Raw genomic sequence first — 23,257 nt, forward strand, 5'->3', positions numbered from 1 at the left:
AATATGTTTACATTCTTAATACATTTATAGTTAGAAGCATTTCATCAAGTAGGCAGATAGATTTTCTATTTAATGTTTGGATTCATTAAGCATGAAGTTAAATTGATTTACATTAGGATGCCTGTATGATTTAAGGTTTTTCAGAATTGCTTTGTGGTCTTTTGCTGAGGAGCAAATAATTATTTCCAGGTCTTCTGCAATTTATTGACTACATTTACTTTACTGTTTACTCATTCAGAGAGAAAAAAACAAGCTATGATTCTCTTGGTACATTAGAGTCTCATAAGTAATTAACTCTCAAACAAACAAATAAACAAACAAAAAAGGACCATCCTTAGCAAGCATGTACTCCTAAAGGTGATCGAGCACACTGAAGTGGCTATTGCTTATAAACTCACCATTTTATGGATAAACGGCAAACACTGTGTAAATACCTTGTGGAAACAGAGAACAGGAACTCACCAGCCTGACCCTGACTCCAATGATGTGACTTCCAGGTGCATTCTTGAAACCTACAAGGTTTTATTTTCACTAAAATTCATTGAGAAAAACACTGACTGTAAGGTAACATCGAATCTAAGTTGATAAAACAACTGTGACATTTGAAGTGTTGTTCGTGAGATTTTTAAAAGTCTTTATAGAAATGAGATGACTTCTGGTCAAGCTAATTTCCCCATCATAGCCACTTATCTACATAACTAAAGCAAATTGGGAGAGCTATGCTGCAGGGGTAGGATTTATTACCAGATTTTGTTCTAATGCTTCTCCTCCTTTCCTCTGCCTGAACTTCAACATTTGCTTTAGTTAAGATTATCCAGATTTTTTTTTTTTTTGGCTACTTAAATCTCATGGTAAATATCTCGGGTGACGAGAAAACCTCTGGCGTTTTCAATTTGTCTACCCAAATGAGTGTAGGGTAATTTCTGCTTAGTTCCTCAAGTATTTATTATTTCATGCAAAGAGGAAAAAGACTGTTATCTTTGAGTGTGTGAATTTGTTAGTATTTGTAAGTGTCATGCAATCAGTGGTTTGAATTTGCTATTTTATTTTATTTTTTGGCTAGTTAAATAACAAGGAATGTTAAATACTGTAGAAACCTGATTGTTTTATACAAACAAAATTATTTTGAACCAAACGTGTCTGATGCCTGACCTTCATCTTAAATTCTACAGATGAAAATGTCAGATGCCTCTGTTGGATTAATGAAAACTAAATGTCAAATGGAAAAATGATTATAAGCTTTACTTATGTAGTTTTAAGGGGATAGATTCTGTGAAAACAAAGGCTTTAATAATGGCTATAAATGGAAATTTCTTTTATTATAAAGAATTACCAATCACTCTATATAAAAATTGGAAGTTTTGTCCTAAGAAATGAAACTAATTAAATATAGTTGCCTCTCTCTCTCTCTCTCTCTCTCTCTCTCTCTCTCTCTCTCTCTCTCTTTTAAAAATGAAATGATAACATTTTTCTTCAACAAAACCTGAAGCTTCTCAGTTAAGTAAACAGAATAGTATGCCTGGGGCACTAGACTTTTTTTAAAAGTCAGTTTGAAACTGATAAATTATAAAACACTGTATATCTTAGGGATCTCTGATTACTACCTCATAATTAATGATTAGCTAGTTTCTGTTAGAAATAGAACTTTAGAAACTGGCCGTTTCTAAGTAGATCAGTATATAAGTTCATTATCAATATATAATCACTGCTTATGAATGAAGGAGGATGACAAGATCAATTTGAAGTGAGAGGAAGAGATGGTGGAACAAATTTGAGGAGGAGGAGGAGGAGGAGGAGGAATAATATTTATTGCTTTTGGTTATTCCAGGTGTACTTGCTTTGCTTCATGAAACACCTGGACTTAAAAAAATTTTTTTAATTTATTTTTATTTTTAAATTGACTTTTAGAGGGAGGAGATGGGGGAGAGAGAGAGGGAGGGAGGGGGAGAGAGAGAGAGAGAAAGAGAGAGAGAGAGAGAGAGAAACATCAATTTGCTGTTCCATTTATTTATGCATTTATTGGTTGTTTCATGTATGTGTCCTGACTGGGGATCGAACCCACAACCTTGGCATATCAAGATGACACTCTAACCAACTGAGCTACCCAACCAAGGCATGCATTCATTTCTAATGGAAGAAATACTGAGATAGAAATCCTGACTGGACATTCCTAAATTCTATCCAAGTATGTGTAACCTACTCAGGATTATTCAAGAGAAGTGGTAGCTGGAGTTTTATAGTAGCTAATCCTATCTAATAAAAGAGAAACATGGTAATTAGCATACGACCGCTACCCTTCCCATTGGCTAATCAGGGCCATATGCAAATTAACTGCCAGCCAGGATGGCGGCCGTCAGCCAGGCAGCTTAAAGTGAACATGAGGCTTGCTTACTTCAGTGATGGAGGACTCCAACGTTCCCCGCCTGCCGCTGCTGGCCTCTGAGCTGCAACTCTAAGCAACTATGTTACAAATATAGAAGCTAAACAAAACCCCAGAAACCTGCTTTAGTCTGCCGGGCTTCAGCCAGCAGGATCGCAACATTGTTTCAAATACAGAAGGTAAACAAAGGCCAGAAACCTGCTTTCAGCAGCGGAGGCCTAAGGGCTGGAGCCAAGCCTCAGAGCTAAAGCTGGCCCAGAATAAAAAAGTAAAAGAAAAAAAGGAGTGATTGGGAGCTTCAGTCACCCGCCAGCCTGAAAACAGCCCTCAGCCTCTCACCCAGACTGGCCAGGCAACCCAGTGGGGACCCCACCCTGAAGGGTGTGTGATCAGCTGCAAACAGCCATCAGCACCTCACCCAGGCTGGCCAGGCACCCCAGTGGGGACCCCCACCCTGATCCGGGACACCCTTCAGGGCAAACCAGCCGGCCCCCACCCGTGCACCAGGCCTCTATCCTATATATTAAAAGGGTAATATGCCTCCCAGCACTGGGATCAGCGGAGCCGTGAGGCCTCCTGGCACCGGGATCAGCGTGACAGGGGACAGCGCCCAAACCCCCTGATCGTCCTGCGGCTCTGTGTGTGACAGGGGCGGGGCCACAACCTCCCTATCGGCCCTGCTCTGTTCGTGACAGGGGAAGGCGCCCCAACCGCCTGATTAGCCCTGCTCTGTGCCTGATAAGGGGGAGCTCCCCAACCCCCTGATTGCTCTGCGGCTCTGTGTGTGACAGGCTGCGGCGGCCCAACCCCCTGATCGGCCCTGCTCTGTGTGTGACAGGGTGCGGCGCCCCAACCCCCTGATCGGCCCTGCACTGTGGGTGATAGAGGGCGGCACTCCAACCGCCCCCCATGGGCCCTGTTCTGTTTGTGACGGGGTAGAGCCATGACCTCCCAATCGGCCCTGCCCTGAGTGTGACAGTGGCACGCCCCAACCCCCTGATCCGCCCTGCTCTGTGTGTGACAGGGGGCGGTGCTCCAACTCCCCTATCGGCCCTACTCTGTAAGTGACAGGGGTGAGCTCCCCAACCCCCTGATCGACCCTGCTCTGTGCATGACAGGGGGAGCTCCCCAACCCCCTGATGGGCCCTGCTCTGTGCGTGACAGGGAGGAGCTCCCCAACCCCCTGATCGACCCTGCTCTGTGTGTGACGGGGTATGGAGCCCCAACCCCCCTGATGGGCCCTGCTCTGTGCGTGACAGGGGGCAGTGCCCCAACCCCCTGATTGGCCCTGCTCTGTGCATGACAGGGGGTGGTGCCGCAACCCCCCAATGGGCCCTACTCTGAGCGTGACTGAGGGTGGCATTGCAACCTCCTGTTCCGCCCTGCTCTGTGCATGACAGGGGCGGCGCCCCAACTCCCCAATCAGCCCTGCTCTGAGCCCAACCAGGGGCTGCACCTAGGGATTGGGCCTGCCCTCTGCCACCCAGGAGCAGGCCTAAGCCAGCAGGTCGTTATCTCCAGAGGGGTCCCAGACTGTGAGAGGGCACAGGTCGGGCTGAGGGAACTCCCCTTCCCCCCGAGTGCACAAATTTTTGTGCACCGGGCCTCTAGTATTTTATAAAATACCTAATTGTAGATATCTGGGAATTTTTGTTTTTGTTTTTATATTTCTAAGACTGGCTTGAGGTAGGCATGGGAAACTTCTTGATTTGGCAGAAATTTTATTCAATTGTACTGGCTTAACTGCACAGAATAAATTCTTTTGCTAAGGTAACTGGAAATTGCCAAAGTTATTTTATTTCTTGTAATTTCAGTTGACTGAAGTTTCTATTTCAGAATACAAATACAGGTTTACTATGGTGAACCTGTCATGAAATAAAATTATATTAATGATTATAAATGGCTAATTTGAGTTTCAATTACTATTGAATATGTTTGTTTTGATGATGCTGGGATATGGAACTCTTGTATAACAATATTAAAATGGGCACAGATAACACAGGAAGTTTTTTTTTATAAAAGTGGCCCACAGCCGAAACCGGTTTGGCTCAGTGGATAGAGCGTCAGCCTGCAGACTTTAAGGTCCCGGGTTCGATTCCAGTCAAGGGCATGTACCTGGGTTGTGGGCACATCCCCAGTGGGAGATGTGCAGGAGGCAGCCGATCGATGTTTCTCTCTCATCTATGTTTCTAACTCTCTATTTCTCTCCCTTCCTCTCTGTAAAAAATCAAAATATATTAAAAAAAAAGTGGCCCACATATTGTTCTACTCTAAAATGAGATGGAAACTCACTTATGGGAATTGTCATCAGGACCAAAGATATGGACCAAAGTTGTATGTTCATGTAGTTTTAAAGAGTTGAAAGTTTTATTTTTAAATTTCCTGAAAATGTATTTTTGTATTGTATTTGCAGATAGTGAAATTCTATTTGTAATTTTAATGTGAAATTTTAATAATTTCAAACAATGAAATGCAAGGTTTATAAGAGATGGGATATATTTTCCCTTTTACTAAATCTTCTATAGTACCTTTGCTTTCTGTCCTCAATGCCATCACCTTGCTCCAAGTCTTTCAACAATCTGGCAACAGTAATGTGCTATAGTGAGCTGTTTCTTATTGTTAAATTTTTAGGAAATTTGTAAGCTGGTTGTTAAGCACAACTGGTATTAAAAATTAAATAATCTAAACTTATCGTTAAATAAATTATATTGAAACAAAGGTAATAACTACTTGAAAGTTGTCATTACCTAATTATTTTACATCTTACTATTTCCTATGCTATTGAAGTTATTTATGGTCATTGTAGCTGAACGGTAAACATTCTATATTATGATATGCGATTGTGTATCTCTTCCTAACTATGTGTTCAATGACTTCACATTTGGTAGCTTGTAATTGGTCACATGGGAGTATTTATGTACACCAGAGAAACTGGCAAATGACATGCCATATTTTTCCCTTTGCTTTTGTTTTTCCTGGAGAAGGAATGGTTAAAGTTTTGCCATTGCCCACAGTCTGTCAGCTTTTGGTCTTCCTGCTTCTAGGCTCACCTTCCAGCTGTTTGTCTCATACAACTCACCATGCTTAATTTTCTTAAATAGGGAAAGCTGCACATGATAAAGGGAGAAATGAAGTCAGGAGAATGTGCTAAAAATCTATAGTTTTTGTCTTTACTAACAGACAAGTTTAGCATCTCTGAGCTTCCACTATTTTATCCTTAAACTAGGAGCATTATTTCCAACTTGTTCTATCTAAAAAGATTTTTTTAAATTGACTTCAGAGAGGAAGGGAGAGGGAGAGAAAGATAGAAACATCAATGCTGAGAGAGAATCATTGATCGGCTTCCTCTTGCACACCCTCTCCTGGGGATCGAGCCCGCAATCTGGGCATGTGCCCTGACCAGGAATCGAACTATGACCTCCTGGTTCATAGGTCAACACTCAACCACTGAGTAACACTGGCCAGGCTACATACCAAGATTTTAAAATTAAAATCAAAATGTGGTAATGTTTGTGAAAGTTCCTTGGAAAGTGCTATACACACACACACACACACACACACACACACACACACACACACTTGCTTCACTTTTTCAATTTTTGGTTTAAGTTTAGAAAGACTCATAATCAACATGATGGAGTTTATATCCTAAATTGCTGTCGCAAATTTTTCACAGCCTAACTGTCACCTATATTTCCAAGGTTATTTCCAGTGCAATGTTTGATACCAAGATGGCACCAGGTGGGTGTGACATCACTTTCTAGATCATGCCCACTGCAAATATTGCATTGTCATGGCGCTACTTTAATTGCAATATTCAGATGGTTCCCAATTATTTTTATTGTTGTTCTCCAGGAATAATTAGCAATATATCAGACTGGGCAATAAAGACAAAAAACTAATTATCATCCTTTTTGCTAAGGCTCTTGTTAAGAATGCAAATATTGCAAGTTAGTGGAAAAAAGTAACATAATAAACCATTGTCATTCATTGATATATTAGCAAGAAATGGTTGATGAAATTACTTAGCCTTCACACTGGGCCCTAATTCAGTTACCTTTAAAGGAAGGACAAGTTGTAAAAATATCAGGAACTTAGGCAGGGGCCAATTAAAGAAGCTGGAGACCAAGGAATTGTAAGCAAAAAACTGGACCTGTTTGATTTTGGGGGCTAACATGCATTTTGATACATTACCAAGTCTCAATGACACAAAGTTTTAGACATCTCTGAAGGGAAAAAAGATGCTAAAGGAAAGAGCATGTTTGGGGATCACTACTTGGAAGTTCATTTCCTTTCTTCAGTAAATGAAATTTCATTCAAGTAAAGTCTCAATGCTCAAATTTCATTTAGGAATTTCTCTTTGTACATGATTTCTTTGTTTTATATTTTTCTTCCTCCCTCTCCCTCCTTTTCCTTCTTCTTTTTATATTTTCTTATCTCTGTGAAGATTATTCTGCCTTATCCATAATAGTTAGAGACAATGTACTTGAAAATAACGGGGTATCCTGCCTAATTATTTACCATACCAGCTTCACTAGTTTCTGTCATAAATTGTTATTTATGATGCAGGGTAAGGAGATAAAATACAAGAAAGTTATGATCCCCACCCTTAGGTAATAATTCAGACATGATAATTAAACAATTTGATATAGACTACTCATTAACCCTCTAGCTATATATAGTCAATTCATTAAACAAATAGCTCATTGCTGAGTTTCATGTGCTGTGGTAACACATGTGTAAGGTTTAAAGGGTGTTGATTGAAAGTCTACTTTCTTATCATTCACAGATCATTTTATATTTGAAGTGGTAGAGACTGGACTTTAGCAATTTTAGCAATTATAAACTCCAAATATCTGGTTATTTGGGGGCTGTGTGTGTGTGTTTTAAGAATACTTCTAATACAAAATGTTTATTAGTGTTTTTTTTCCTCTAGGAAGGATTCTACCATCATTTTTGATCCTTTTCTTACATAGCAACAGTCACATTATTTCATAGGTACTGGGTATTTTATACAGATGTGTCCCATAAGATATGAAGCCCTGGTATTTATGTATATGTTGACTTATGTTATTCATATTTACAGTTTGTGTCCACCCTTCTCCACATGCTAGAAGATTTGAACTGATATCAGATTCCATGTCTGTATTAGAGACCAAATCAAGTAAATGTTTCTATCTGTCTTTCTTTTATTTTTAGTTGGAATGGACCAATTTTGTGGAAAGGGTACAAACAGCGCCTGGAGTTGTCAGACATATACCAAATCTCTTCAGCTGATTCTGCTGACAATCTCTCTGAAATATTAGAAAGGTATGTTCATGTACATTGCTTATTAATTGGAGAGAGTAATTAATATTGATTATTTACAGAGCTGACATATTAGAGGGCTAAATGTGTAAAATAGCATATTTAAAATAGGAGCATCTTATTTTCTTTCTGAAGTTTGGATCAATTAGGAATGAAACAGTGAAATGATGGAAGAAAACATTTTCATGAGAAATTATTTCTTTTTCTGAAAAATACATATTCCACATATTAGAAATATGAAAAGTTATCTGTCTTTAAAGAACACTAGATGGATATTTTTAAAGACTTAAATAACATCTATATAAAGGAAAGTATGTATATTTACCTCCAAAATCTTAAATTTTGAGTATAAATGAAATCTTAAGGTAATGGCTATTGGATAGCAAAGAAACATAAAAATTTCGTGATTTTGAGTATGTACTGGCCATCACCCATAGTATCTCTCTCAGCCACTGTGGGAGGAAAGCATTATCATCTCCATCTTACAGAAGAGCAAACTGAGGCTCAGAGTGTTGATGTAATTAATTTGCCAGTTAATGATTGACGGAGCCAGGATTGTAAAACCAATGTCTGCACTCCCAGCCCCCCCAGGAACAGTTTCTCCCGTTACAAGAAGTCCCTTTTCCTAAGAGCACTGGTTAGAACCCTTTGATTGCTAGTGAGAGGAAACCCAACTAACTAGCATAAGCAGATACAACGAAGGACTTTATTGGCTCCTGTGGTCTGTCTGACGGCCCAGGTGGAGAACTAACCTTAGGCACTGAGTGAAACAGGGACTGAAATACCAGCTGATGGTATAATGCCTTCTGTTGGTTTTATGTTCTCAGAGGAGCTTCCTCCATGCAGTGAGTCCTCAGAATTCTTATATCTTCTAATATCTTTATAAACCACAGGGAACAGAGCCCTTTCTCCTAGGCCAAATGTGAAAAATTTCAGAGACTCTTGAGTCGCATGCTCACTCCTTGGACCAACCACAACCCATGAATGAGCTAGATGGGGTCTTGTGCCAGCAGCACGGGGTCTGAGACCAAATGAAAGGGAGAGGGAGTTGGCAATAAAATAAAAGAAAAATCATAAAAATGAAAATTTGCTACTAACTACTGTACTAAAATAAAGTTGAGTAGACTTGCAATTTGATTATTGTCATTAAAGTCATTTCATTTATTTTTTACATTTTTAAGGCAAAGTAAGATATTCAACCTTATTTTTCTTTATTTTAATCAAAGAGTTAGGCCAATAGGAGTAGAAAATTCACATTTTTAAGATAAAGGACCAATTCCTAAATCTGCTAACTTCTCTTGGGCTACAAATTATTCAAGTCCTACCCATTCAGAAAAAGTTCCCAACCTTGCCCTCAGGTCACTGCCCCCATTCTTTTTCTTCTTCTTTCGTAGCTAATACTTCTCTGCTCTCCTGGTATTTTCACTTCTTCACCTTTTATTTACAACTCAGCTCCCTAAAATATGATTCCCATGTTTACCATGTTCCTAAAACCACACTGATCGGGGTTACCAGAGGCCTCTTAATTATCAAATATAATGACATTTTCTACATGACTTTAGTATTAAATATTTCTTCCCACCTTGAAACCATTTCTTTGGCTTTTTCATCTGACTCTTCCTTTGGAGGAAAGCTGTGTCTGCCTTCATATTCACCTTGTTGTGAGTCACTGAATGATATGGATAGGAGGCAAGCTCCATGTGTGTGAGGAAGAGGTAGAGAAATAGAGAGATAAAATATGGTAATTAGGCAGTATAGATAGTAGGCTTCTGGGGAAAGCCATCGTGCATGTACAGAAACTACCAAGCTTGCCTACAAATCTCAGTCGTGTGTTCTTTCTTTGGAGTAACTTAGAACCACTTGTAATAGTAGTAGATTGATAGTTACATGAATAGCTGTTGGTCAAATGCAAAGCTTTTATCTAGTTCATGCCTGTTGTTCATGAAACTTTTCATCTCTACAGTTTAAAAATGAAGGTGAAGGTAATATTTAGAGATACCATATTTTACCCTCTTAGGAAGAGAAAGAGGGGCTTTTACTAATAGAAAGTAGTGGCATAACTTAAAATAATTATAGTCAGCTGATGAACCTATAGCACTTAAAAGAAAACAAAAACATTTATGTATCAATAATTTTCAGACTATTTAACTTATCTTCCTACTAGAAAATATGGAATTTGATTCTGTCCTGATCTTACAAAGTCTTACTTTAGAATGACTTAGGTAGTTGACAATTAAGTTTGATGATACTTGTGTCATGTCCCTACATTTAAAAAACAGACTAACAAGTTTTTCTAATGTTAAACCACAGAAAAATACATTTGACTTTCTTATCTTGTTTTTATTTGATGGTTAAATTATATAAAATGTACTACAATTCTAAATGGGTAAAAATCAAGAGGTGAAGGAGAAAAAACCAAATACTTGTTTATCTTTTTCCTTGTTCCAATCATAGCAATGTCTATTCACAAGTCATACTTTATTATCTACATTTTGTGTTGCTTTTAAGAAGCCCAGAACCTTTCTTTAACAAATAAAATTGATACAGGGTAGAGCATTGAATTCTGCCAAATATCTGACTGAGCATTGTTGTTTGAAGTTCTCCAAAATTTTTATCTCTTTAATCACTTGGTTAATCTTCTTGGATGTCCTTGTGAGTAAAGCTATATTAAGGAAAATAAAACAACTCAAATATTTGTACAATCACCTTATTGGTCCCAATTTTATTCCTTTGCAGAGAATGGGACAGAGAGCTGGCATCAAAGAAAAATCCCAAACTCATTAATGCCCTCCGGCGATGCTTTTTCTGGAAATTTATGTTCTATGGAATCTTATTATATTTAGGGGTAAGGATGGCATTTCTACGCTTATTATGGATAAAATAATTGTTAGGTCTAATTCAGCCAGTGACATATATGACTGTTTGTAATTTTTTGACATCATATCTTCATGCTAAATTGTTTCAACAAAAAATAACAAAATGTAAAAATTTGGCAGTGAAGTATTCTTGTTTTCCTAGTCTCCTACACTGTTATCAATGTGAAGAGAGCACTGTGCCTAAAACTGCCAGGCTTTGAGCCATCTGGGACGTTCCTGAGCTGCTGTCATATGTGACTTTGATCACTAGAGCCTCATTTTTTATCCTCATCTGAGGATATATTCATTGGTTTTTTAGAGAGAGAGAGGGGAAGGGGGTGAGAGAGAGAGAGCGAGCTATTATTTGCCTCCTGTGGGTGCCCCAACTGAGGAGAGAGAGAGAGAGAGAGAGAGAGAGAGAGAGAGAGAGAGAGAGACTTATTAGTTGCCTCCTGTGGGTGCCCAGACTGGGGATCAAACATGCAACCTCGGTATGTGGAAAACCACAACCTTTTGTGTGTGTGTGTGTGTGTGTGTGTGTGTGTGTGTGTGTGTGTGTGATGCTCCAACCAATGAGCCACCCAGCCAGGGCATCTGAGCCTCATTTTGAATCCTCGATTATAACCCATACAAGGCAATGGCAAATTGAAAACTTATTTAGTCTTGAAGGGAAAGTTATGCACAAATTTGCTTTGGGATGTGAACTACCATCTGGGTGCACTTGTGTTCATATTGGCGTTATGCTTTGCAGAATTAGCAGTCTCCCAAAGAGATGCCATACCAATTGCATTGTTTTAAGAATCTGTAGTGCCATCACACCAGATTGAAAAATACATTGAAAAACTTATCTTGACAGAGATGACCAAATTAATGTTGAGAAGGTTTTGTGCTACTCTAAATAATCTGTTGGAAAAGTTTTTCTGCCTTTTGAAATTTATCTATCTGCCTATCTACCTACCTAACCACCTACCTATCTGTCTATCTACCTACCTAACGATCTATGTATTCCTATACAAACCATCCACAGTTTGGAGATGAAAATAATTTGTTCAGAAATGTGTATAAGATAACTGAAGAATTCATTATCTTTTAAGATATCTTTGAGGTAATTTTTCTCAATAAGAGCACTCATAGCTTTGGGAAACAATTTTATACATAGCGCCTGGTTCTATTGACTTAATTTTTAAAAATTATTTTGTTAAAACATTTATGTATTGATAATTTTCAGACTATTTAATTTATATTCCTACTAGAAAATGGAGAATTTGATTGCTTCAATGACTATATTCTATATATTTGAATTAGTTTATAAAAGTATAATTCACTCTGGTCTTAACATATAAGAATATAACTTTCTCAATAAATCATTATTGGATTGAAATAAAAAAAAATACTTCAAACAAGTGTTACATTATAACTAAGATTGTGGTGAAATTAAACATTTTTTCTAGTCATGTTCTCTATCACATGCTACTCCTAGTAATTAACCTAAGCATATATGAATAGAAACCGGGAGAAAGGCCTATTTATCAAGCTCCTTTTATTCTCTGGCTTGTGAAATAATTTATCCACCAGCCTAATGTTCCTTGTGAACAAAAGCACTTACCTAAGTATGAAAGAATAGATGCTACACAAACATCTTTATTGACATTATTGTTTGGCCTTGTGTACACAGACCCCAGAATGAACATGCTATGGTTTAATATTTATTGCACCTAATCTGTTCCAGGTTCAGCATGAAGCCCTTTATGCAGATTATTTCACTTGATTCTCTTAATAAATCTAATATACAGAAAAGGAAATTGAGAATCAGGGAAATTACATGACTTTCTTAAAGTCATGCATATGGTAAATTTGAATGATAACCCCAAAACGTGTGATACTTCTACTACCTAGATTACACTTGCTGCATAACTCTATCTGTAATGGTTGTATTTAGGTTCTCAATAGAACGGTGACTCTAGTAACTGGTCTTGAGTCTGCTGAGTTTCTTTGCACCTTCTCAGGAGACACAGGTTATCAGAAGCTTTAAGGTTGATGAATCTTCCTAGGCCACCTCAGGGGCAAATCTGAAGAGAGTTCACAGCAGAAAGCACGAGAACCAACTAGAATCTTCTCACTTACTTACACTTAGGGAAAGCACTATATGGAATCCACCCAAGAGCCAGGAGCGCCAAGGATCAAACTTACAAACAAAATTAAGGAGTAGTAGAATGGAGTGGGTGTGGAGGACTGACTTATTCTTAAACTTCTCAAGTTTAAAAATATCTCAGCAAAAGGAATCCTAAATCCTTTCCTGGGTGAGAGTGAGGGGAGAGGTGCTCCCAAGCTAACCTGAGCCCTGGCCTAGAGGTCTGCAACCGGCAGCACATTTGAAGGGCAAAGTTTATTTGCGAAAGCAACAGAGTATTGACGAGGAAAAGAATCAATGGCATAGCAGCTGAAATGTATATGATGAAAAGGCATGGAGAGGAAAATTAACATTGGCAGCGGCTCACCCTTGTCACAGAGAAAACGCCGCCTCACTGAAGCCATTCAGTTTTAAGTAAAGTGTTGAAAACTGTAAGTCTTAGAGAATTTACATAACTACTGAGGTGGTTAAAATGAGTGTAGCTTTTCAGGGCATCTGATCGCAGAACTCTATTTGGTGTTGCTGCTTACAGGGAGAAAAGAAGGGGTGAAAATGTAGACATTATAATAAGACCTCTATTCTTTTAAAAAAATTATCCCAATGCCTCACTACTTACAGTGTGGGTTTTTTTTCTGGGCATTCCTTATTTCCTTTGTGTGTGACATCTTAGTAATTTTTAAGTTTTATGAAATGAACAGGGATTCTTGAAGTTGCTATAACACTATTCTTGGTAAAGGGTAGACTTACTTTCAAAATGGCCTATATATCCCTCTAAATCAGGATAGCTGTGGTATAATGTTTGATTGGTTTCAGTACTGATTGAAACTGTACTGTACCATTTGCTGTTGACCATGAAAGCTTAAGCAAAAAGGAAATGTCATCATGAGGAGCTAGTCTCGCTGCAATGTTTTTTTTTTTTTAATATATTTTATTGATTTTTTACAGAGAGGAAGAGAGAGAGATAGAGAGTTAGAAACATCGATGAGAGAGAAACATCTATCAGCTGCCTCTTGCACATCCCCCACTGGGGAAGTGCCCGCAACCCAGGTACATTCCCTTGACCGGAATTGAACCCAGGACCTTTCAGTCCGCAGGCCCACGCTCTATCCACTGAGCCAAACCGGTTTCGGCTGCAATGTTGATGTAATTTTAAATCATATTAGCTACGGCCTCTCATCATTAACTGTGTACTTGTTTTTCTCCATTTGGCTTAGCAGCCAGATTCAACATTGTCTTTAATATCTAAGGCTCCCAGCATAGAAAACAAACTGGCTGTTGAAACTGGCTCTGTGAGACTCAATTAAGGGTAAACAGAGGAAGCCAATGTGACAGAATTGTGTAAGCAGATTACTGAGAGAATATGGTTATCACAACATATTTATTATGATAAGAAATTCACCGGCATTCACTCAAAAATATTCTCGATTCCTAGGCAGCTCTGGACATATTTCCATCATCAAATTGTGATACATGTCAGTGCAACTTGGGTGAAATTACTTTTATGCATTAAATCTAATTTCATTTGGTCAAGATGGTAAATGTGGTATTTGCATCCTCTGACAACCACATCAAAATTGCAACTAAACTACAGAACAACCATCATTCATAACCACCTGAAATCTTGCTGAACCAAAGTCCTATAACTAAGAATATACAGAAGCCATGTTGTGACTGGTAGGAGTGGAAGAGAAGCAAAATGGGCTGGTCCCACATTCATGGTTGGTGATTAAAAACCAGGAGGGATATCTTGGCTGTTGGTCCCAGCCCCAGGGTTTCAGTGCCAGGAAGAGACATCCCCATAACTTCTGATTGCATAAACCAGCAGGGATTGTGGCTAAGTGAGATGGAACACTTCTATAGTCTCGGGCATGCCTCTCAAATGACCCATGTACTCGGGCTCACTCTGAGCTTTAGCCATTGGGCAGCAGCCCAAAAGGCAGCAGGTATGTAGGAGGAGGAACTGAATTGTCTGGCTTCAGGTTGAAGGCTGGAAGGCCAGCTTTCTCCTACAGAAGTACTGTCAGAGACCATTGTTTCTTAGGTGAGCATTCCCTCCACAGAGCCTGCAGGCTGGCACCATATCTGAGTCTCCATTAGCCTAACACCATTTTCCCTGAGCAGGTGATTCCCTGATATCTTGCCCCACCCAACTTTAGGGCTCATTCAAGCTATTTCCAGTGGTTTTCTCATACAAACAGCCTGTCTTGGCTCATGCTGTAGACTTTCCTGAAATCTCTCAAAGGTCCATGAACCCCAAACAAGCAGCATTTGGTCTCCAGGTGCCCTGTGCTTCTAAGTAACCCCATGCCAGACACTAGTGGCAGCCAGCCTTAATTCACAGCTTGGCCTCTCCTGGCCACCTCCAAGCCAGCAAAAATAGGAGCCATCTGCAGATTGCTCTGTAGCTAAGCTGGGCAGGACACAGGTGGCAGCTAACTTTGGCCTGCAATATCTGGGTAGCCCTAGAGCTAGCACACCTGGTGGACTGCTTCAGGCTGAAGCGCACCACCCAAGCACCTTCATGAATGACACACTCAAGAGAGACTTATTTGGCACCAGATCCCTGCTAAAAAGCAAGTTCTGCTCCATTGAATCAGTCTCTGCACGGCAGCTCCTCTGTTGCAGTCTTAACGAGTTCGTGCAGCTGATCAGCCTCGGGGTATATCCCTCTTATTGAGGTGCCAACAGCAGTCAAGGTCAACTACAACAGGAGTGTGTACACAGCTTGCACAGGATGCGTACTTGAAGCACCCAACTCAGGTGACTGAGGAGGCTGTGCCACTGGGCCCTGTAGGACACCTACTATGTGAGGTCTCTCTACTAAGACTGGAAGACATAGCAGCTCTACCTAATACATAGAAATATATACAGCAAGGTAGCCAAAATGAGGAGACAGATACATGTCCCAAATGAAAACAGAACAAAATTCCAGAAAAAACAGCACAGCAACACCTAAATAAAATGGAGACAAGCAATCTGCTAGATGCAGAGTTGAAAACATTGGTTATAAAGATACTCTATGAACTTTCTGAAAACATTGACAAAGAGATAGGAAACATAAAAATAGAAGTAGAGCCCTAACTGGTTTGGCTCAGTGGATAGAGCATCAACCTGCCAATTGAAGAGTCCCAGGTTCAATTCTGGTCAAGGGCATGTACCTTGCTTACAGGCATATCCCCAGTAGGGGGTGTGCAGGAGGGAGCTGATCGATGTTTCTCTCTCATCAATGTTTCTAGCTCTCCATCCCTCTCCCTTCCTCTCTGTAAAAAAAAAAAATCAATAAAACATATTTAAAAAAATAAAAAACTTAAAAAAATAGAAGTAGAAAACATAAATGACCCATCAGAAATTAAGAATACATTACAAGAAATCAACAGTAGAGTAGATGAAGCAGAGGACCAAATCAGTGATTTGTAAGATAAGGAAGGGAAAAACACCCAATCAGAACAGCAAAAATAAATAGATAGATAAATAAATATTTAAAAATGAGGATAGTTTAAGGAGTCTCTGGGAAAATTACAGTCATATCAATGTTTGCACCATGAGGGTGCTGGAAGGAGAAGAGAAAGGACAAGGAATTAAAAACTTATTTTAGAGCCCTGGCTGGTTTGGCTCAGTGGATGGTGTCAGCCTACAGACTGAAAGGTCTGAGGTTCAATTCCTATCAAGGACATATGCCTGGGTTGTGGGCTTGGTCCCCAGTAGAGGGCGTTCAGGCAGTGACCGATGATTTTTCTTTCATCATTGATGTTTCTATCTCTCCCTCTCCCTTCCTCTCTGAAATCAATAAAAATATATTAAAAACAAAACAAAACAACTTGTTTTAGAAAGTTAAGGTGGGAAACTTCCCTAACCTGGTGAAGGAAATAGACATACAAGTCCAAGAGGCACAGAGAATCTTAAACAAGATGAAACCGAAGAGGCCCACACCAACACACGTCATAATTAAAATGCCAAAGATTAACAACAAAGAGAAAGTCCTAAAAGTAGTAAGAAAAAAAGCAATTACCTGTGAGGCGATCACATAAGACTGTCAGCTGATTTTTCAAGAGGAACTTTTCAGGCCATATTAAAAATGATGAAAACCAGGTACCTACCACCAAGATTACTCTACCCAGCAGCACTATTATTTAGAATCCAAGGAGACATGAAGAGCTTCCCAGACAAGATAATGCTAAAGGAGTTTATCACCACCAAACCAGTTCAACAAGAAATGTTAAAGAAGAAGAAAAAAAGATAAAAACATATGAATCATGAAATAATAAATACATATCTATTAACCAAATGCATTAAAATAAAATGCATTAATTTCTCCAATCAAAAGACATATGGTGCCAAAACGGACAACAAAACAAGAACCTTATGCTCTCTACAAGACTTATTTTAGATCAAAAGACACACAGAGACTGAAAGTAAACAGATGGAAAAAGATATTTCATGAAAATGTAAGCAACAACAAATAGACTTTAAAACAAGGTATATAACAAGAGACAAAGAAAGACACACCAATCCCACTTCTGAGTATTTATCTGAAGAAACCCAAAACACTAAATTAAAAAGACATATACATCCATAGGTCATTGCAACATTTTTTACAATAGCCACAATATGGAAGCAACCTAAGTGTCCATGTATAGGTAAATTGATAAAAAAGAAGTGGTGTGTATATACAATGAAACATGACTCAGCTATAAAAAAGAATAAAAATATTGCCTTTTGCAACAACATGAATGGACCTATAGGGTTTAGTGTTGAGTGAAAGAAGTCAGACAAAGACAAATACCATATGATTTCACTTATATGTGGAACCTAAAAAACAAATGAACAAGCAGAACAGAAACAGACTCATAGATACAGAGAACATTTTGATGGTTGCCAGATGGGAGGGGATTTGGGGGCATGAGGGAAAAAGGGTTAAGGGATTAAGAAGCACAGATTGGTAGTTACAGAATTGTCATGGTGATGTAAAGTACAGCATAGGCAATAGAGTCAGTAATGTAATAACTATGTATGCTGTCAGATGGGTACTAGATTTATAACTTCATAAATTACATAAATATCTAATCACTGAGTTGTACACCTGAAAGTAATATAATATTGTACATTAACTGGAATTTACAAATAATTATTTAAAATAAATCTAATCACTGAATTAAAATGCCATATTTTATTCCATATTAATTATTAAGTGTACTTGAACCAGTTTTGGGACTTTTCAAATGAATTAATCTATTTCTTTCTCATGCCATATGTTATTATAGTTGTATAATATGATTTGATATTTATAATGTTAGCCCTCTCACACATTATTCTTATTCCTCAAATGTTTATTAGTCTCTCATGAAAAAAAAGAAAATTAGAATAATTTTTTTTAACATTCTTTATTTTTATGTTTTTTAAATACATTTTATTGATTTTTTTTACAGAGAGGAAGGGAGAGGGATAGAGAGTTAGAAACATCGATGAGAGAGAAACATCAATCAGCTGCCTCCTGCGCACCTACTGGGGATGTGCCCACAACCAAGATACATGCCCTTGACCGGAATCGAACCTGGGACCTTTCAGTCCGCAGGCCAACAGTCTATCCACTGAGCCAAACTGGTTAGGGCATTAGAATCATTTTATCCATTTATTCTACAAATACACGCTCAGTGAATATTCTGTGCTAGGTACTATGCATGGTGTTGAGATTGGTAAGAACTAAGATAGAGCACCTATGCTCTTATGGTGTAAAAGTTCTCTTCCAAAAACTACTTGGAATTCTGATGAAGACTGCCTAATCTTATAAAATAACTTGAAGGAGTTTGTAATCTTTGCAACAGTTTTTCTTTTTAGAAAGCTTTAAAATTTTTATTTATTTGAGATTTAAAAAATATATCTTAGTAATGTATTATAAAATATATTTCTAGATATATATTTATTAATTATTGATATCTACAATGCATTTTTGTTATATTATTGCTATAAATGGGATACTTATTTAATTGATCATTATGCTTGACATGTAGGAATCTATTTTCTTAGTATAAATATTTTTTAAATCTCTACCTTTTAAACTCTTGATTCACTAAAATTTGTTCTATGGACAATCACATACTATGCTGATACTGATACTTTTACTACCCCTTTCCAATATTCATACCTCAGTTGTTTTTCTTTTTGAATTATATTAGCAAAAAGTTCCAGAAATAATGTTACTGTACTATTAGCCGGTATTGCTATTGTTTGCATTGATTTGACTCTAAAGCTAAGATTCAAAGTTTTATTAACAACAGTTGATTGTTGTTTTGAAGGAGAATTTCTTCTCAGTTTAATGAAATCTGTAATAATAAAAGTGTAATATGCTAATTAGGCCAGATGTCTGAATAGTGGAACGACCTTCTGGACGAAGCCAGGGCTGTGAGGGCTGAGCCCCTTGCACGAATTTCGTGCATAGGGCCTCTAGTCCTATATAATAAAAAGCTAATATGCAAATCAATTGAACGACCAGTTGCTATGATGTGCACTGACCACTAGGGGGCAGACGCTCAACGCAGGAGCTGCCACCTCATGGTCAGTGTGCTCCCACATGGGGAGCACCTCTCAACCAGAAGTTGGGCTCACGGCTCGCGAGCATAGCGGTGGTGGCGGGAGCCTCTCTCGCCTCTGCAGCAGTGCTAAGGATGTCTGACTGACAACTTAGTCCTAATCCCCAGAGGGTCCTGGACTGTGAGAGGGCACAGGACGGACTGAGGGACCCTCCCTCCAGTGCACGAATTTCATGCACTGGGCCTCTATTATCTTAATATTTGAGTTTATTCAGAACACTAGTGGCCCTGTGCACAGATTTGTGCACATTGAAAGGGAATTAATTAGAAGAAAGATTTGTGTGGTAATTACATTACTGCAAAAAATTACATGTGAAAATAGTACATATAATATAGTATCATAAAATTAAAACATGCATGTGATTGGAGCCAGCAAGAGTTTTATATGTATCGTGCATGAGTCAACGTTTATTTTTAAATTGCCAGTGCGCGTCATATGTACTGGCCAGTCGGACACTTAGCCTTGTATATACAATGAGTGGCCAGATTATTATGACCACCCCATCAGTACTTCGTTTGGCCACTTTTTGCCTTCAATACTGCGGTGATGCTTCTTGGCATTGATTCCACGAGATGTTGAAAGGTGACACGAGGAATCTGACACTATGCCTGATGAATAGCATTGTTCAGTTCTGTGAGATTTGATGGTTGTGGAACCAGCTGCCTGATTGCTTTTAACTTTGTCCCACAAATGCTCAATTGGATTGCGATCTGGTGATTGTGGGGGCCACCTAAGCAAGGTAAAGTCTCCCTCATGTTCTTGACACCACTCCTGCACAATACGAGCACCATGGCATGGTGCATTGTCTTGTCGGAAGAAGCCATCTCCATTGGGATACGCCATAAACATGATAGGATGAACTTGATCAGCAACGATACTTAGGTATGTTGTGCTATTCAGACGTTGTTCCACACGAATTAAAGGGCCCAAATCATGCCAGGAAAACATGCCCCAAACCAGCCCCCACCAGCTTGAAGGGTTGTACTCATGAGTGTGGGGTGCATGCTTTCATGCTGTTTCCACCAAATTCTCACTCTGCTAACTGCATGATTAACTGGAAACGTGATTCATCAGACCACATGACTTTTTCCCAATGCTCGACTGTCCAATCCTTGTGTTCCTGTGCTTGGATAACTGTTGTGGTAAACAACCTGCCTCCCTATTTATAATGGTCTGGCCCTCTAGCAACTTCAGCGTGAAATTATAGCTAATTTGCCTACGAACGTCAGGTGGTCATAACAATCTGGCCACTCAGTGTATATAGATTATCAGAAACAGATACTGAAATTTATCAGATTCCTTTATAGTTGTTATTGAGATAACCATAGTTTCTTCTGTAGACTTTTGGTATGCTATTAATTTATTTCTCAATATTAAAAAAATCTTAACTTCTCAATACTTCTCACATAATGTCCTAGTATTCCTGGGATTAATACATAAAGTATATTTAAAGTAAGTTGAGATGATGATGATTTTACTGACTACATACAATAGAAAATAATATAAATTTCTAAGTTTTTCAATTAATCATTCTATTTGTGTTAGAAACAGTGTGCTTTGCATTTGGAATTACAATTTTCAAGGTAAAGTTATCTTGGTGTTATTTCATTTAAGGTATTTGCAAGCCTGAATCAAGTTTTCTATTTTCATCAAACTTTCTTTCATGGTCTGAATATCCAGCAGACTTTCTATCTAGAAACATCTGGCCCTGTCCTGGGTATGCAGGCAGAACAGAATTGCTAAAGGATTTAGATTCACAGTGACTTTAAGCTTTGGTCTGGAGGATCCCATGAGAGACCAGATATATCTCCAAGGAGTTATTTTCAGGCTTCTTAATTTTTCTCCGGGAGACTCAGCTAAACTGAGACTGAAGAGAATTCCCACCAGGAATGCAATTACTTGTGCTGTTCTCTAGGCACTTGGTCTTCTGACCTCAACATTGTTCAGACTTGTATCCCCCTGAGTAGAAAACACCTCTATGGTGGCAGGATGTGGGCCAGGCCAATTGCCCAAGAAATCCTCAGCCTGTGCCATGAAACACCCCTGACTCAGGCCATAAAATCAGAGATGTTCGCACTGAAGGGACCTGCAAGACCAGCTTGCTCCACCACTCAGTTTATCGGTGAGGAAACCATCCGGAGAAGGGAAGTGACTAGGCTAAGTTGGCAAAGAGTGTAGGTAACATGCAGGGATAAGCATGTGAGTTTCGTGACTCTGAATTCAGTATTCATTTCACTGTCATGCTGTTTTAAACATTTGTATCTGTCTTCTTCTGTTATTCTAGTAAACCATTAAGCAAATTCCATTTTGATTTGTGTCTGATAAAAAGTAATGAAATATTTGATCAAATGTTCAGGTAAATTTATATTCCTTCTTATTACATTCAAGCCTCAGCCTGCTTGCACTATTCTATATGGTGCCTTATTGGGACATTTCTTGCGTCTCTGAAAGTAATCTGACCAATAGTGTACACACAGCCTTCACATGCCAAGAATGTAGGATGATGTTTCTCCCAGTCATTACAGGGATGATTTTTGTAAAGGACTGTACTTCAAAGACTCAGCTAGGTATCAGTTACCATTGTTTTCCCTTCCAAATAAAAAAATCAGGTGATATCTGTTAATGGTTCCATTGTAAATATTAGAGAACATGCTGCTCAAAACAGAGTAGGAAAAACTAAAGGGCGGGGGCTGGAATGCTGATTTTACCCTTGAATATTAGCAGTTCCATGTTGTGAGATTTGTGTTGGTTTGATGTTGGCAGATGGTCCTATTACAGGAATTTTCTCTACCGAAAATAAACTGCATTTTTTTCTATGACCATGCACCCTCCCAGAGTAATATTACCAGTGTTTTTGTGGAATAGCTATTGTTGTTCAAGGGATGAGTGTGCCTTCTTTTGGCCAGATGACAACTAACTAATTCACTAATGACAATATGTAGAATAGATGTCTAAATCAGAGTAACACACCTTTCATTTATTTTATTATAAATTGCAACTGAAGAACAATTCAGCAAATGGATCTATTGTGATAGAGGTGACAGGTTATGGAAAAATGTAATGGTGACACAATGACACGGAGTTTAAGTATAAAGATATTAAAAGCAATAGCAAGAATTTCACATATGTCCTAGCTGGTTTAGCTCAGTGGATAGAGCGCTATCCTGAAGACCAAACGGTCTTGGGTTCAATTCCAGTCAAGGGCACATGGGTTGTGCAGGCGGCAATCAATCGATACTTCTGTCTTTCGTTTTCTCTACCACATATGACATGGTTCTTTGTGTAGCAATTTTAAGTTCTCCTCTAAAGATAAAAACTTCCTGTGTTGAAATTGTGAGGATATTTTTTGAAAGGGGAATAAAATTTCATTTCTCTGTTTGTTCTCTTCTGCAGGAGGTCACCAAAGCAGTCCAGCCTCTCTTACTGGGAAGAATCATAGCTTCCTATGATCCAGATAATAAGACGGAACGCTCCATTGCGATTTACCTGGGCATAGGATTATGCCTTCTTTTTATCCTGAGGATGCTGCTCTTGCACCCAGCCATTTTTGGCCTTCATCACATTGGAATGCAAATGAGGATAGCTTTGTTTAGTTTGATTTATAAGAAGGTAATATTTCCTTGCATAGTCTCCAGGCTACATGGAGTAGCATCATGGTTTAAATGCCATGTGGGTACAAATTTAGGGATACATGCTGAAATCAATTTCATAAGTCTATGAAATAAGTGGCAGCAATAATTAATGTTTCAAATTCCCTTTGATAATTTAATTCACTTTAATAATTATTGAACACCTTCTATGAACTGCCTATAGTATAGTTTCATTCTTGTTTTTTTCACTAGTCATGTCATCATTTTTTAGAATCGATGGCTCCCCATTAAAATGATTCTTACCATCTGCATAAGTTACAGTGGGGCCTTGACTTACGAGCGTCCCGACTAACGAGTTTTTTGAGATACCAGCTGTCTCTTGGCCGATTTTTTGCATTAAGTTGAT

At 38.6% G+C, this 23,257-nt stretch overlaps 1 protein-coding gene across 8 annotated transcripts in view; it reads left to right on the forward strand.

Moving 5' to 3' along the window:
* Nucleotides 1-23,257, forward strand: part of CFTR (CF transmembrane conductance regulator) — a 197,365-nt gene that overhangs the window by 34,215 nt on the left and 139,893 nt on the right. For 6 of the 8 annotated variants that reach the window (XM_059711630.1, XM_059711634.1, XM_059711632.1 and 3 more), the window contains 3 exons: nucleotides 7,580-7,690; nucleotides 10,424-10,532; nucleotides 22,655-22,870. In XM_059711630.1, coding sequence (XP_059567613.1) covers nucleotides 7,580-7,690; nucleotides 10,424-10,532; nucleotides 22,655-22,870 — 436 coding nt within the window. The remainder of the gene's footprint in view (nucleotides 1-7,579; nucleotides 7,691-10,423; nucleotides 10,533-22,654; nucleotides 22,871-23,257) is intronic. The other 2 variants (XM_059711636.1, XM_059711638.1) reach the window with 2 other exon arrangements.

This window comes from Myotis daubentonii, chromosome 10 (assembly GCF_963259705.1).
Source record: "Myotis daubentonii chromosome 10, mMyoDau2.1, whole genome shotgun sequence".
Lineage (NCBI taxonomy): Eukaryota > Metazoa > Chordata > Mammalia > Chiroptera > Vespertilionidae > Myotis > Myotis daubentonii.